The sequence below is a fragment of the Alosa pseudoharengus genome, unplaced genomic scaffold (assembly GCF_046254945.1).
Source record: "Alosa pseudoharengus isolate Yale_2024_CS ecotype anadromous, Long Island Sound unplaced genomic scaffold, YU_APseudo_1.1 YU_APseudo_1.1_scf_14, whole genome shotgun sequence".
Taxonomy (NCBI): Eukaryota; Metazoa; Chordata; class Actinopteri; order Clupeiformes; family Clupeidae; genus Alosa; species Alosa pseudoharengus.
In genome coordinates this window covers 20,376,577-20,394,381 of record NW_027468609.1, presented here as the reverse complement: position 1 = coordinate 20,394,381, position 17,805 = coordinate 20,376,577, and the positions used below count along the sequence as shown (strand labels likewise).

At 47.1% G+C, this 17,805-nt stretch overlaps 1 protein-coding gene across 1 annotated transcript in view; it reads right to left on the bottom strand.

Annotated features, from left to right (window-relative positions):
* The window catches only part of LOC143123025 (zinc finger SWIM domain-containing protein 6-like), a 58,618-nt gene that overhangs the window by 20,040 nt on the left and 20,773 nt on the right, over positions 1-17,805 (bottom strand). The window contains exons 2-4 of the mRNA XM_076284116.1: positions 10,631-10,987; positions 8,902-9,050; positions 8,230-8,380 (exon numbers count right to left, since the gene is read on the bottom strand). Of these exons, the coding sequence (XP_076140231.1) occupies positions 8,230-8,380; positions 8,902-9,050; positions 10,631-10,987 (657 nt within the window). The remainder of the gene's footprint in view (positions 1-8,229; positions 8,381-8,901; positions 9,051-10,630; positions 10,988-17,805) is intronic.

Genomic DNA, 17,805 nt, shown 5'->3' with positions numbered 1-17,805 from the left:
CATTATATCAATCAATACCCATAAAATACATGGAGAGAGAGAGAGAGAGAGAGAGAGAGAGAGAGAGAGAAACTGTATATGCTTTGGCAACATTTTCTTTTTGAATGGTCATGTCAATAAAGCTTTTTGAATTGAATTGAATTGAATTGATGTCTCTATAGCCACTGCTTTCTTATCTTCTGTCAGTGGGTGTCAGTCTTCCCAATTGCTGGGGTAAAGGACAGGGCTCTGGGTTAGGGATCAGGGTCAGATCGGATAATAGGTATGCAAATAACAATGATGCACAGATATAACATTAAACAGGAGCAGATGCTGATCTGGATCCAGATGATCATGTAGGGGGGTATATGGGGTAATATGGTGGTGACCCTCTATCTGGCATGAAAATCAGAGTTAAATCGGAGCAGCAGTCCTATAGTAATGCGAGGACACACACACACACACACACACACACACACACACACACACACACACACACACACACACACACAATTACAATAATGTAATAAAGAGGAAGAGCTCCGTGGTTAATATGTGGTTTGATGTCTAACTTTGTCTTGACTGGTTTTGGGCATGGGACTAATCTTGGGTTTCCTGATTGAGACACACAGGCACCCTGGCCCCTACAGCATCCTACGGAGGCCTCACGACAAGCGCCGAGGACACTTTAGTAAACAAATTAATTAGAGAGACAGAAAGCGAGCAGGTCAGATGACTCCCTGAAGAACCCCGTCTACCTTCACAACTCAATAAGGCCCTTCATATCCATGCTTTTAAATAAGGGACTTCATATGCTTTATGTAAGGGCCTTTGTACATAATGGCTTTTGTATACATTCTTTGGGGCTTCACATATAGGCTTTAGATAAGGGGTAGGGATCGACCAATTATCGGCCTGGCCGATTATTAGGGCCAATATTTAGCATTTTTATAATAATTGGTATCGGTCATTTTTTCCACCGATAAGCCGATATTGAAATGGATAAAGAATGAAACGCGCTACTCTGTCTGTAAAGCGTCTCTAACTCCCTGCACTCTGTGGTCAAGAGCATTGTCCCGCCCACTACACCGTCTGATTTGTTAGTTAGCACGAATGCCGCCAATCAGGATCGAAGAATCTAAAGAACCTAAAGAAAGTTTAGGATTCTCACTGAGGCAGACTGGGTTTCAGCTGTAGCCTACGGAGGTAAGATAGCCTACATTGCTGAAGTTGCAATGAATCACAATCATCTACCCTGAAGTTTCAAAAACACCACTTTGTAAGCTATTGTCTCTTTGATCCGGATCAATAAGTAAAGCACCCACTTCCTTCATTTAGCGAATTCCCGATTGATGCACGTTACTGATGCTGTTTAGGCTACTATAGCCTACAGACTCGGGTGCTGCGTGTCGGGAGTTCTCTGCCTCCGCCTCGTTCGTTAATTGTGAATAACGGGACACCACGGCGGACATAGTACAGACAAGTCCTAAATTATGCGATAGCGAACGTCAAAAAGTCTAATTGCTCCTTTTTGAAACGGACTGTCAGAAAAGACATGCACCCAGGGCCAGCCGTAATTTAATCCGACCTGAACTAAATCGCGTCCTGAGCTTTAGGCTCTCAAAAGTGTAGCTTGTAGCCAACACATGGACACAAATTGCATACTTAAATAGCCTAAGAACTATTTAAAAACTGTTTTGTTAAACTATTCAACCGTAACACTTGCCATCACGCATGCACCTCTTCCTCTCCCTCTCTCGTGCACTCACACACACGATGGCAAAGCATCCTCTTTGTGACAGGTCCCTTAACAAGCACATAGCCCATTGTGTAGGCCTAGTCCATGAAAATAATTGCTATCACTTAGCTCTTGGATTAACATGATACACAGGATTTACACTTGCAAGTGATGCAAGTTGATAGACAATTGTATCAAAAGAAGAAAGAAAAGTTTGCATAATTAAATGCTTTTGAATTAAGTTTTTGCAACATATCGCCTTTATACCCCCCTTTTTGACAACTGACATAGGCTATCGGTTTTACATATCGGTTATCGGCCTCCTGTTTTGGTAATAATTGATATCGGTATTGGCCCTGAAAAAAACATATCGGTCGATCCCTAATAAGGGGCTTCCTATATGTTTTGAATAAGAAGGTTTATACAGATGCTTTAATAGAAGTGGGTTCATACGAAGCAACGAAGATGAAAGGTGCTATACAAAAAAAGCTTATTATTATTATTATTATTATTATTATTATCCTTTGGATAAGGGGATTTTTACTAAGTGAATACACACAGAAAGCACAATGTAGAAGTCTTCCCAGTACATTCCTAACTAACAGGGGAGGGCCATGTTGCTTCTGCGAGATGAAAGTAAGTGTTTCTTTTGTCAGCCGACTAAATCAGTCCACAAGCTGAACAGGGGCCAGTGCAGTACAGCTCTTAATTTAAGGACCCAGCGGTGTGTGAGAAACTGCTACATCATTTTAATGAACTGGCAAAACACCAAGTTTAATTTACCAAATGCATACAGTCAAATAAATTCACATAATATATTTGTTTGAGGTCAAATTCAGAGATTATCAAAGAACCAGCTGGAAGTCTGGTATTGACCCAGAAGCAAAGAACAAAGATATAGATCACATTTATTTGTGTGTGTGTATGCGTGTGCGCGCATGTGTGTGTGTGTGTGTGTGTATGTGTGTGTATATGCGCATGTGTGTATTAGTAGGATATTCAATATACCCTAACATAGTGTGTGCTTGCAGGCTGTTGTGTGTGCTTGTGTGTGCTTGCAGGCCGTTGTGTGTGTGTGTGTGTGTGTGTGTGTGTGTGTGTGTGTGCGCTTGTGTGGGATTGCAGGCTGTTGTGTGGTGGCTTTATGTCCCTCTCCGTCTTTGTTTGTGTGTGCTTGTGTTTCAAAAGACATCATGCTGTTGTGGGGTCTTTGTGTGTGTGTGTGTGAGTTTGGGAAGACATCATGCTATGCTGTTGTGGTGTCTTTGTGTGTACACACATACATACACACTCTCTCTCTCTCTCACACACACACACACACACACACGTGTCCCTGTTTGTGTACACTGGGATGTTTGTGGCTTCTCAGGGCTTATTTAATCGCCTCAGTGCTCTGACTGTATGAGAGCACACCGAGATTACAAACAACACCCACCCACCCAGCACGGAGAGAGAGAGAGAGAGAGAGAGAGAGAGAGAGAGAAAAAGAGAGAGGGAGCAGGAGAAAGAGAGAGGGGGGGCAGGAGAAAGAGAGAGGGGGAGAGGGAGGGAGAAAGTAGGAGGGAGAGAGCAGGAGAAAGAGGCTGGGTGGGGGTGCAGAGAGAAACAGTTATATGTTAAATGTAAAATGTAAATGGAAAAGGGGATAAATGGAAATGGAAAAGGGGATAGAGAGGGATAGAGAGAAAAGAGAAAACAGAAAGAGCAGGAGGAAAAAAATCACATGGTAAAAACTAGAATGACAAGCAGAAAAAAAGCAGCAGCGCAAAAGGAGCAAAGAAAGAGAGAGAGAGACAGAGGGAGCCAGAGAAAGAGAAAATGAGACAGAGAGAAAGAACAAGAGCGTAAAGAGGAGTGGAGTGTGATGAGGGGAGGCAGAGGAAGCATGGCAGAAGAAAGGATGAGGGAAGAAGAGGGGGGAGGGGAGGAGAGAGGAGAGGGAGAGAGCTGCGTTAGCCTCCGCGCCTTTGTTTGGGCATCAAGGACAGCAGACAGGAGAGAAGAGGAGCAGAGGGGAGACAGAGAGAAGAGAAGAGGAGAGGGGGAGGAGAGGAGAAAGGAGAGAAGGATCAGCACAGACTAGGATGAAAGGAGAGTAGCATTTAAGAGGAAAAGGGAAGAGCGGGAAATGAATGTATTAGCCAGGATGCTATTCTACATGGGGCACAGCAGCACAATGAGCTGCAACACACTGCTAACACAGGAACAGCACCGTACACACACACACACACACACTCTACAACACTCGCCATCTCGACACAGCACCAAACAATACACTGGTATTCACACACACACACACACACACACACAATAATGGAAGTGCATGCAGAAATCCCTAAACAAAGGGAGAAGACGGACAGCTGCAAAAATAAACATGGCTTAATCTAACAACAAACACAGCTTTTTATTCTGACATGCCAGCATCACTTTACACACACACACACACACACACACACACACACACACACCTGAGCATCCCTACCCCCACATGTGTGTGTAACGCCTCATCACCCCCCTCCATCCCACCATCCTCCCTGCTCAGCATGAGCTGACAGCCTGACAGACGGGAACCACATCTCCCGGCGTGCGTCAATCACGATCACATGACTCAAACCGGCCAATCAGGGCAGAGAGAGGGGGCTGGGCTGGGCGGGTTAGGGAGGAGGGAAGAGCTCATCTGCCATGTTAATAAACCTCATGCACACTCTCTCTCACACACACACACACACACACACACACAGGACCCAGTCAGTGGAGCGTCAGCACAGACGCGAGAGGTGGGCTCCGGCTCCAACACAACACCACGCCGGTGGTGGGGCGGACTCTGTGTCTGGCCTATTTCACCAGCTCCTCCACCGACGCACAGCCATGAGATGAGAGAAGGTTCGCCGTTTGCCGGGAAAAGCCCACCCCCTGCCTACTCGCCCGACCAACCAGGGAGCTAGCCAGCTGACAGTCTGCCCGCAACATTAATTAAAACAATATTGGGGGATGCAGAATGAATTAAACCACACAAGCAGACACATGCTCTCATTCTCTCTCTCTCTCTCTCTGAACTTTCACACACACAGACACACACACACACACTCTCCTTCTCTCTCTCTTGCTCTCTCTCTCTCTCTCCACAAACACAAATAAAAGCAGACACATGTGCACATTCTCATTTACCCTAACACACACACACACAAACAAATAAATAAATAAATACACATCTAGCACGCACACACAAATAAATAAATGTACACGTACACACAAATGAACACAGAGCCCCCCCCTCCATTTCTCTGCCTCATCTCTCCCTTGCTCTCTCTTCATGGTTCTAATTTAAACCTTCATCCTTCATCTCCTCCTCGCTGGGTGATGTGACCAGCAGAGTCAACCGCCAAGGCCCCACAAAGCTCCTGCTTCCCACAATGCATCAGCAGCAGATCTAGACCAGCCAAGCCCTCCACAACTAACCACCAATACATGAAGGCTCATAAAGGCTCGGAATACAACAGGAGCTGAGGCTATAGGATAATTTCACCCAAATCAACTAAATGGCCTTTAGGTTTCTGCATCAAAACACAGGAGGAAGAAGCTACAACCTCACAGAGCTGTTACTCTAGATGCTAGATCTCAAGAAAAATTGACAATGCAAATCAGCAAAACGCCTATGATGACATAATTCTTTTACTAACCCAAACGGGCACACATTCAGTCAAAATTGTCTTGTGCAATTTCCACAGACTGACTTGGCATCCAATCACCTTGCTCTACCAGAATTGCAATCAGCCGCAACCACCTCACCGCGCCAACACAATTCCAGCACATTACAAAAGAGTCCAGCCTGATGCAAAACACTCCAATCTTCATTAAACAAAGAAAGAGAGAGAGGAGATAGAACATGAGAGGAGGGGTGAAAATTAAGTGTGTGTGTGTGTGTGTGTGTGTGTGTGTGTTTGTGTGAGAGAAAGAGAGAGTGAGAGAGAGAGGGGGGGAGCAACAAAGACAAAGAGAGATAGATGTAGAGAGAGAAAGACAAAGCGAGAGAAAAAGAGAGAGAGAGAGAGAGAGAAAGAGAGATAGAGGGAAAGATAGAGAGAGATGGGCTGCATAAATCTCTCGCCCCTGGCTCGTCAGCAGGGCTGCCCAGTGCTTGGCCAGCGTGTCTCTGCTGAGCCCACCTGACCGTGGGTGTCAGATTAAGTGTCCGGGATTTAATGAAACAGTCTTAGCATTATCGGACCTGTCAGTTCAGTGTGTGTGTATGTGATTGTGTGTGTGTGAGTGTGAGTGTGTGTATGTGTGAGTGGGGGGTGGTCTTTATAACGAAGGCCTACAATTACGGAGGGGCTTGGAGGAGCTGACAAGCCTAATGATTCATCTTCTAGATAGAGAGCAGGAGAGACAGAAAGAGAGAGAGAGAGTGAGAGAGAGAGGGATACAGAGATGGAGCAGGAGGGAGGGAGAGGTAGAAAGAGAGAGAGAATGACAAAAAGACAGAAAGGATGTTTTCAACCCCCGCACTTCTCGTCTATGTTTTTAATGAAGTCAGGGCTCTCTTGTCTACTACCTGTGTGTGTGTGTGTGTGTGTGTGTGTGTGTGTGTGTGTGTGTGTAGATGAAACAGAGACGTAAAAATGGAGTGAAAGAAAGAAAGAGAAACAAGAGAGAATGTGAGCTCTCCCCAGGTGAGAACATGACTACCTGAGAGGGGCCATACTGGAGCAGCTTGCCCTGCGCTCACAACATGTTGGGGCCTGAAACACAAACAAACCCAGCGTGGCCCCACACTCAGGTTACCCTTGCATGTGGATGCCAGTCCTAGGAGTCTGGACACACACACACACACACACACACACACACACACACACACACACACACACACACACACACACACACACACACACACACACACACACACACACACACACACACACACACACACACACACACTCTCTTTCCTCAAACTCCAACATGCCTCCTCTGCCAACCAGTCTTGGCCGTACGAATGCAAGTTGAGCCCTATGGTGGCACTCAACCAGGTTAGCCACACACACACACACACACACACACACACACACACACACACACATCTCATCTGATACTGGCTGAGTCCAACATCCCCGCCCTCCTCTTATCCGCCCGTACCCTGGCACCCTCTCTCCCCAAGCCTCCTCAGATTCGAAGCCGAACGGCGGCCATTTCCCCCCCCCCCCCTCTTCTGAGCACGGCCTGTCGAGGACACTCTAATGAACGGATCGCTTGGGCGCCAGGCTCGCTCTCTTTCTCGCTCAGGGAGACCCTCAGAGTCGTGTGTTGCCATGCCCACCCGTGTCCAGTGCCAGGGCCAATCGGACGAACCATCAGAGGCTCTCTGAGAGCGTTGGCAGTCGGCGGGCAGCGGGCGAGCCAGTCACAATTAAAGCCATTATGCATCGTCCGTACAAATTCGCCAATTTTCGTTCCGCTCGCTGGCGCGGATAGGTGCGGACGAAAAAACCCACTTGACCCAAGTCAAGTGGGTTTTTAGTGACACATTTTCTCTGTGAAAAATAAACTGAGAGAGAAAAAAAATCCTCTCGGTCTGTACTATGTAACGGAGTTGGCGTTTTTTTTTTGTACGTTATCACGTTATCTTAATGGTGGCTTCAAAGCAGCGGCCTCTTTTCTGAGCACAGCTGCAGAGACTGAGGTAACCTCGCCTCACTGCGAGCCCTGGAGTCCCTCCATGGAACAGAGTATGCAATATTGATCAGCACCAAATGTTGTGAATGTGCAATCTGGAAACAGCCGTGTATCCTAAATGGATGTCCTTGGAGGAACGGGTGATTTTAACACACACACACACACACACACACACACACACACACACACACACACACACACACACACACACACACACACACCCTGAGCTAAGAGTTACAGCCTAAGCTGAAAACATGCAAAACACACACACACACACACACGCACCCTGAGCTAAGAGTTACAGCCTAAGCTGAAAACATGGGGTGAAAACACTCACCCCACGCAAACATGCAAAACAAACACACACACACACACACACACACTATTTAGATACAGACACCATGTAGGCCCTAACACACTGGCTTTGTCCCACAGTTAGTGACCAATCTAGTGTAATGTGTGCATGCTTGAAGGTGAAGACGTCACTGTCAGGATGACTCAACAAGCGGTAGGGAAACAAGCGTGCAAGGAGAACTCGGAAGTTACAATACACATAATGAAGGTGCATTTGTGTATGTGTGTGTGTGTGTGTGTGTGTGTGTTGTGGTGTCTGTCCAAGCATGTCCTTGAGTTACCATAGTTGTAAGGTGCAGGTGCAGTATATGTGTGCATGTGTGTGTGTGTGTGTGTGTGACGTGTTTTACTGAGCTCTTCCCAGAGCTGGCGGTACTTGTGAGTGAGGCGGTGAGTGAGTGTGTGTGTATGTGTGCGGTCTCAACGAGCTCGTGCTAGACCTGGCGGTACATTTGTCTGTGTCTGTGTGTGTGTGTGTCTGGTCTCACCGAGCTCATCCCAGAGCTGGCGGTACTTGTCGGTCATGCTGGTGCCCTGTTGCCTCCAGAGAGCCAGTCGTGGGTCGGCCATGAACTGCTCCGTGATGAGCGTGAGCATCCGCGCCCCGTTAGAGTCACGCATCTTCAACATCTCACGCACCTGACACAGAAAACACACGGAAAACACACACACACACACACACACACACACACACACACGTAAACATGTATAGTACATACAAAGAAATATTTACAAAAATGTTCAATACCGTTTACTGCCCCAATTAAATAAATAAATAAAATACATAAATAAATAGATAATACACACACTGGTACACACACACACACACATAGACATGGGCACGCATACACACATACAACCATACTGTACACACTGCTGACACACACACACACACACACACACACACACACACACACTTCTACATTTACTCTTTGTATCACAGTACTACTTTTTACTTTATGTATCACAGTACTACATATGCAATACATCATTTACAACACAACCTACACAACATTAATCTCCAACATGTTAAATGGGGCAAAAACAGGGCCAGTAAAGCGGCCATCGAGGCCGCTTCATCACAACTGGGGCCGGGGGATGAGTCCCTTCCCTTCCCTTCCTTGTACTGGGTTAGGCTGTGCTGTGCTGTGCTGTCCTACCTTGGAGAAGAGCAGGTTGAGCTGTTTGCCCGAGCCGTGGTAGCCGCCCTGGGACAGGAAGAGCTTGACCTGCTCCTGGACCTGCTCCTCGTCCAGGTGCCAGCAGTTCTCGTCGTCCACGCTGGCCCCCGCTGTGGGGTCTGGGGCGCCTGGGGAGGCACGGAGCACACACACACACACACGTCAGCATGTAAAACTCTATACACACATCCACAGACACACGCATACACACGTCAGCATGTAAAACTCTATACACACATCCACAGACACACGCATACACACGTCAGCATGTAAAACTCTATACACACATCCAGACACACGCATACACACGTCAGCATGTAAAACTCTATACACACATCCACAGACACACACACATCAGCATGTAAAACTCTATACACACATCCACAGACACACGCATACACACGTCAGCATGTAAAACTCTATACACACATCCACAGACACACACACGTCAGCATGTAAAACTCTACACACACATCCACAGACACACGCATACACACGTCAGCATGTAAAACTCTATACACACATCCACAGACACACACACGTCAGCATGTAAAACTCTATACAGACATCCACAGACACACACACACACACGTCAGCATGTAAAACTCTATACAGACATCCACAGACACACACACATGACATATCCCTTACCAGAAGTGTACCGGTACATTTAAGGAATTTATAAACAGATACATTTAATTCATATGTAAGCAAATTTCTGCCCTACCTGTAAATAAACAAATCAAATAAACAATAGAAATTATCATCAAAACCATGCTCCATGCCAATTCCTGTTTGTGAGAATCGCCAGTTACTCCATATCATAACCAGAAAACAATTAAAAAAAAACAAAAAAAAACACAGCTGCTAATGTTCAATGTGAGATTTACTTCAGAGATTTGTTTGCATTACAGCATTCTTTATTACAAGGAACAAAGCCCAAATCGCAAACTAATGGCGATCAGTAAGCCGATTACTGCTCATTATCAAGAAGCTTCCTGAAATCCGATCAAACGAGTCCTTTTCCCTTCCTCTCGCGACACGTTTTTCTGCCGCTGTTTGTGCCAGAACTGGAGCACTGGCTTCAGCGAGACCCCACATGCACTCTCTTTCTCAAACACACTCTCTTGAATGGTATCTCTCACACACAAACACACACAATCAAAAGTGGTCCCATGCATACACACACACTCATATAATCATGTTCACTCACACACACACACTCTTGAATGGTATTTCTGTCACATACACACTCACACAATCAAGAGTACACACACACACACACACACACACACACACACACACACACACACACACACACACACACACACACACACACACTCCCCAAAGTGAAACATAATCCTTCACTGAGCTCCACACATGATAAGAAACGAGTGGAACTCTTGCCCGTCGGCTCAGATCTGCTCTATGCTCCATCCCGGGCACATCCCAGACTACTGGACCAGGGCATGCTAACCTAATCAACACCTGATCAGCAGTTATTACATCACTTCCTGTTTACAACATCACATGCTACCTACAAACAATACTATTAAGAAATCCTACCTGCTTTTACAAATAGTGTTTGTGTGTGTGTGTGTGTGTGTGTGTGTGTAGGTGGTTCATGCCGATGCCTTGCTGCTGAAGTGTGTGTTAAAAGCGAAATGTGTTGTGTAAACACAGGCTTCTTGGCATGAGTCTTTCTCACCGTGTACTTGGTTGATCTCGGAGTTCTGTGAGAGGATCTCGTCGGCGAGTTTCTGGGCGGTAGGCAGCACCTCGGTGTGGTGCACAGTGATGAGGTACTGCACGAACTTCTGCAGCTGGTCGCGGTTCATCTGGAAGAGCGTCTCCGAGATGGGCAGGTGCAGCTTGACCTGCTCGGGCCGCCGTACGCGGTAGAGCGAGAGTGCCACCACGTGCGCGCAGTAGAAGATGTCCTTGTTGCCGCAGCCGCACGTCACCGAGGTGATCTTGCAGCGGTCAAAGCTGATGGCCACGCTGCATACAACCTCCGGTTCCGACGGCGTCGCCGGCTCTGTGACTGTACCACTGAGATGAAAGCCTGTGAGAGGGAGAGAAAGACGGACACAGAAGTTAAAACACTCGTTTACCAACTCCGTAGCTGACACACACCAATGCATCATTTATGCCTTTTTTTTTTTTTTTTTTTTTAGAGGCAGAGAGAGGGGGCTTTTATGCCTTTAATGCGACAGGATAGTGGAGAATGACAGGAAGTGAGTGGGAGAGAGAGTCGGGGTGGGATCCGGAAAAGACCACAGGGTGGTAATCGAACCCGGGTCGCCGGTGTACGGTGCAAGTGCCCCAGCCAGTTTTGCCACGGCTGGGGCCACATCAATGCATCATTGAAATGCATCCAACATTAACATACAAGTTATTGTCTACAACCATACAATAGTCTCAACCTTGTGTCATTTACATACAATGGACCCACCCCAGCTGTACACATTTGTCATACGCATACTCGAGGATATGAACGCACACTTTTAGGAACGGCTAGACAAATTCACACATATGACCACAAACAACAAAAACATGCCAGCAGGCATGGGCACACCAAACCAAACCAAACCACACAATGCAAACAAACACACACACACACACACACAAACAAAAAACATCCTAATAGTATGTCTTCAAACAAAAGCAACCACACACCACATGCTCCAACACAGACACACAAAGACCCTTTGGGTATTTTGGCCTTTTCGTCCTGACCCGTAATCCACTGAATTATATCTGCACCAGTGTGTAGGTGGTCTGTTAAACCTGTTGTTGCTGAGGGCTTCTATCTCTTCTATTCCAGTTAAGCTCACCCCCAATGCTGCAGTGCAGGAATGGAGCCGACCTCAAAAACAAATGACATTATTTAGGCTACTCACTCCTTACATGGCTTTTCAGAGATTGCTCCTTCTGTCTCTCATTCTCTCTGATGGGGTGTCTGTCTCTCTCTCTGTCTGTCTCTCTGTCTCTCTCTCTCTCTGTGTCTCTCTCTCTCTCTGTGTCTCTCTCTCTCTCTGTGTCTCTCTCTCTCTCTGTGTGTCTCTCTCTCTCTCATTCCTGTCTACTGATGAGACACGCATTCTTCTCAAGTGTCTGCGCCAGGCTCAGAGTGGTCGTGCCCTGCCAAACCCACCAGCCTCCCTCAGCCAAACACATTTCCAATAACTGACCCATTCCGCAGCTTATTCTCCCTGCTGCCTGAGGTCTTTAAGTAACGCCTGCTTCACTTTACAGCTCAACTTTTACCATCTGTGAAGTATAAAGTCAAATCTTTTATTTAACGTCAAACTGTTAGCTCAAGAGTGGATCCCCCCCCCCCCATGTGAATCGCATAGCACTGCACTGCATTGACTACATGCCATCCACAGAGGAGGTTGTCGTTTATTAACTTGGACCACCACTGCCGACTCATACACCAGAGGAATTTCTGACTGCAGTTTGGTCGGTACACGTAATTATGCATACGGTCTCCAGGTGCCGACTCGCTTGATTCTGTTTATCTATCTGGCGATTAAATACTAGTGCAATGAACCCTGTAGTGAGTCTTATAAGCAAAATCATTTTCTCAGAAATGCTCTCGGTGGAAAAGAGAGAGAGAGAGAGAGAGAGAGAGAGAGAGAGAGAGAGAGAGAGAGAGAGAGAGAGAGAGAGAGAGAGAGAGAGAGAGAGAGAGAGAGAGAGAGAGATAGAGAGAGTAATAAAACTAAAGTGTAGACTTAGGGGCCAATATAAGCAAACGCCGTGGACCATTTTCCCCCATTCATCACAGGCCTAACGAATCAACCGCCGAGAAGTTCTCATTCATCACAGGCACAACGAATCAACAGTGGTCGAGGCTGTTTAAACATCTCCAACAAGACAGTGCAAACGTCTCATACCATGGCATGCAGGGCACACATGAATTCAACACACACACACACACACACACACACACACACACACACACTTGTGTGTGACCCGTGGAATTAAAGTCCATCTAACGGTCAATGACAACCTGCAGGACGCAGGGAGAGGTAGCGGCTGTTTCCACAAGCTTGTTTCTTTTCCACATGATCTCATCTCCTGTTAAGAGTGACGTGTTGGTAGCCGTCACTGCCAGTAGCACTCTGGGCTTTTTTCAGATAGAAGCGCTCACACGAGACAAAAAAATCAACACAGTGATAGATCATGCTATTTCAGCTAGCAATACATTATCTTTATCGTGACACCAGATGTTGATACATTTTCCTCCATTGTGGTTTTCCAGAGAGAATCCCTCCCCTCCGTGTCTCCATGTTTTCTGTTCCACTTTGTTTCATTGTAATGATCAAATTCTGTGAAACTGACACCACAGTGCCACATTGTTCCTGTTTTTGTCCTTTGCCTTCTTCAATGACACAGATATCGTGATGTATCGCACATGATAGTCTTGAAATGTATCAAACATTGCAGAATCTGCTGTATTGTGATGTCATCGCTACTATGGGCAACATACTGTGATGGTATCATATTGTGAGTTACTCTGTGATTCTCACCCTTACATGAGACAGCCTATCTGTGCTTCATGTCGACACCCCCCCCCCCCCCCCACACACACACACACACACACCCCATCTAGGCTGCAGCTGTGAAAGCCTTTGCCAAGGCCCAGGTTAATGGAATGGCTGGGAATGAGACTAATTAATGTGTTTTTAATTAACACATCCTCTGGCTGGTCAGTCATTTGAGACCACTGAGGTAATGGCCACTGGAGATGAGGGGACTGCAGACACACACGTCTCTGGCTTCCTCCCTCCCTCCCACTGGACACAGACAGCAGAGCTCCTCAGGCGCAAGAGGACCAGCAGTCGCCTAGACGGTCCGTTTAAAGGAAGTTGGAGGAGTCCTACAGTTTTAGGCCTTATGCTACTAGCTAAATGCAAATGTGCTGCAAGAGACATTAGCGGTTCTAGCTGCTAGCAGAGGTAGCCACAGGAGTCATCCACCCCCTCCTGTGCTTTGAGGATGGAAAAATCATTTGGAATCAGGTGTCCATCTCTTTGCCAGATGCACTGTACATCTTATAGATCATTATAAAAGGCCAAAATAACACTCTTCAGTTGCTGATTATAAAGACAATTTCCCCTTTGAGTATCTATTTAAGTAATCATATTCAAAACAGGGATGGCTAGCTTACTTGTTCTCAAACAGCACAGTAGCTTCACAAGAATGTAAAAAATATCTTGTGCTTTTGAAGTGTGACATCATACAGCATGACTCAAAAAACTAAGAACATTAAACCTCTTTGTTTTAGATTTTATGTGCCAATGTGAAGACGCTATAGGAAATATCAATGAGACAGTCTCAGCAGTTTCCTGTTGACTTCAGTTCTGTGGAAAGGCTCCTTTCTATGCGGTTTGAAAGAGGGAAATATAGACATTGTGGGCAGACCCATTTGGTTCAAGGGATATTTAAAATAAGGAAGCCTCATATCAGGGAGGGGGGTTGTGAGAGGGAGAGGGAGGGGGAGAGAGAATGAGAGAGAGAGAAGAGAGAGAGAGAGAGAGAGAGAGAGAGAGAGAGAGAGAGAGAGAGAGAGATTGCGTTGCCAGTATTTACAGATATACCCACAATGCACTGCCTGATGTTGCTTATATTAAACACGGAGGGGTCTTCCATTACAGCACGAGACAAACACCAGGCTGTTTACACAGCGCTAGGCTGCTGCACTGAGAGCCCATGATGGGGCCTTCTGATAGGTCGGCTCGGCCTCCGCATATGTTTACCCTCTTATAGACTGCACTCCCTAGCGCCATATAACTCCTCAGCTCCAGCAGCAACCAAATCAGCCAGATTTAATCTACCAGGATAAAAAGAGAGAGAGGGAGAGGGAGAGGGAGAGGGAGGGAGAGAGGGGAAAAAAGAAACAGAAGAGAAAGAAAGGGGGAAAAAATAAACGACTCCTCACACATTCCACCCCAGTGACTATACAGCCCCCACAGCTCCACTTCACTGGTGGATGGACCATCTGCCACACAAGGGTCTTTGTTTACCACGGCACTCCCAGACATGAAGGAGCTGGATGGGCCGACTGACCAGCGGAGTGGCTCTCTCGCTCTGTGCTTCTCTCCCTTGCTGCTTCTATTTGCTGTTGTAATGACAGGAGGGATACATGGATAGAAACAAGCTTGATACTCCCTTAATTCCAACCTCCTTGTTCTATTTTGGCGTTCCATTCGACCATGCTAAGAACTACTCATTGTTCTATTTTAGTGTTCCATTTGACCATGCTAAGAGCTACTCATTGCGAGCCTGACGTCAAGCGTTGTTTACTGTATCTCCTGGGGGGTGAATGGCGAATGCTTGCCTGCCTTTCTGTACTCAGGAACAATATTTCTGCAGTGGGGCATTTACAGCGCATTCTGAACATTGCAGGCCTCCCCTTGAAAAAAAAGACCAATCCTGATCACTCCCCTCAACTGAGAGCCCTCAAAAACCAGCATGAAGCAGCTTGCTGGCCTCTTCAGACCACCCATACGGATACAGAGGAGGCCAGATGGAAGCTCTTTGCCTGCTCACACATGGCCCTACGTGCTCGTCGCCACTTTAGCAGCAACACCAGCCACGGAGAAACATGTCAACATAATTAAAAATGAAAACGCTCAACTAAGTATAGACGCGTCGATGCACATCAGACATCTTTGCTGCTTTTCTTTTCTCTTTTTTTTCTCCCGCCTCTCTCTTGTGAAGGCTGCACTAACATGAAAACAAGAACAAGAAGAAAGCACACAAACAGGAAAGACTGACAATTAAGAACATCAACATATTAGGCCCACAACAAAAGTAATGCTACAATCTCCTCATTGGAAATATTGCATCATCTATAACCAGAATGATCTGCTCTGTGTGCAGTGGCTCGTCAATGAAGACATCACAACCCCTGCTGCTTCAATTCACTCCCTTAATTCACCTCAGGGTCCAAATTCATCCCCACCATTTTCCCATGGCTTTGAGATGCTCTCTCACGATCCTCTGGAATTACTTGCGCTAAAACAGGCCGATGTAGCGACAGTGGGGTTGAACTCTAAAGCTACCATTGGTCACTTCTGGTTGATGAGAGAGCCTGTGATTGGCTGAGGGCTGAAGTGGGTCCCCCCTCTCTCTCTCTCTCTCCGTGTGCGGTCCTTTCACGAGGAACCGCAGGCCCTGGACTGGGCCTCTGCCCCCGTGGCCGAGGTGAACTCCCAGCTCACCCACAGGAAACGGCCACGACCAGGACCGGCTGCGGAGTAGACACCGCTTTAGAACAGAAGAGGACACGGGACCAAATGCCACCACCAGGAAGCCAGTGCTTTAAAACAAAACGAATAGCTAACCATTTTTTAAAAAAAATGAAAATCACAAGCCCAGCTTTAGCGAAGTGAAAGCCATCATAGCTGGAATTAAGTACAGGACTATTTTTAACGCGTTAGCCCGCGCTGCCGGTCGGTCGGTCGGCTGGCTCGCCTGGCGAGCTGCGCGGGGTGACTAAGTGATACCACCCCTGTGTGTTATGGGATCAGCGCTCATGGCGAACCCAGCTGCACTCCATCCCTCCCCCTGGGGGAGGGGAGAGGAGAGGATGACAGCAGAGCAGGCCACGATCAGTTCTCTCACTGCTTTAAAAATAGAAAAACGGTTAGAGCTGCAGTACACACACACCCTCGCCCTGTCATACACACACCCACACACACCGAAAGTCAACTTCACAGGGCATTCAGGTGCCAAGAGTGGCAGATTTTGTGTCACACCAACGGCAAAAGTGTGAACGAAACCAGTCAGATAAAATGAGACCCAGACATGTAATCCTACATCAAAAAACTTTGTTTCTCTGTCTCTCTCTCTCTGTCTCTGATGTACACACACACACGCACAGTCATACATTCTTCAACATCCCCCTGTGTTTTAATGTGTCCAAAATGGGGGGGCTGACTGTTTAGGACTCAAAGGAATCCCCAGTCAGACTGGCTGACGGTAAACCCAGAGTAGAAACACATGGAGCAGAGCAGGGGAGAAGGGACTGGTGTGTGTGTGTGTACATATATGTGTGTGTGTGTGTGTGTGTGTGTACATATGTATGTGTGTGTGTGTACATATGTATGTGCGTGTGTGTGTGTGTGTGTGTAGGGCGGGATTTGAGCAGAGAGCGAGTGTGTGTGTAAGGGGGATTTGGGCAGAGAATGTGAGCCTCGCCTACTCTGAGGCAGCCCCGCCTCTGCTTGCCTCTCAGTCAGCTGAAACTGCAGCCGCATGGGACATGCCGCACGGACTGGCAGACGTCCACACCCATTAAACCGCTGGCTGGCTCACACACGTGCGTGTGCACGCGCACAAACACACACACACACACACACAGACACACGCACATACACACAAACACAAACGTGCACATGCAGAGCAAACACCTCCTCCCCTTTCTCACTATAGTTTAACAGGCATCCTCACTGCCACAAACACACACACACACACACACACACACACACACACGCCCACACACACCTCCTAGCGAGCTGAAGACACTCCCCTGTATGGCCCGACCGCGACCATGACTGGCCCTAGGCTGAACTGCCTGACTTGCTGACGTCATGGCAACCACAGGGAGGGGGTGAGCAAGAATGAGAAACGGGAGGGATGGTTGTTTGTGTGTGTGTATGTGTGTGTGTGTGTGTGTGGACTGTGTGACAGAGCGAGAAGAGGGAGGGAAAGAGAGAGAGAGAGAGAGAGAGCACGAGAGACAGAGGGGGAGTGAAAGAATGACAAAGAGAAAGAGCACAAGAGGTTGAGCAAGCAAAAGAGAGAGAGAGAGAGAGAGAGAGAAAGAGAGCGAGAGCAAGAGTGAGCAAGAGAGAGAGAGAGAGAGCG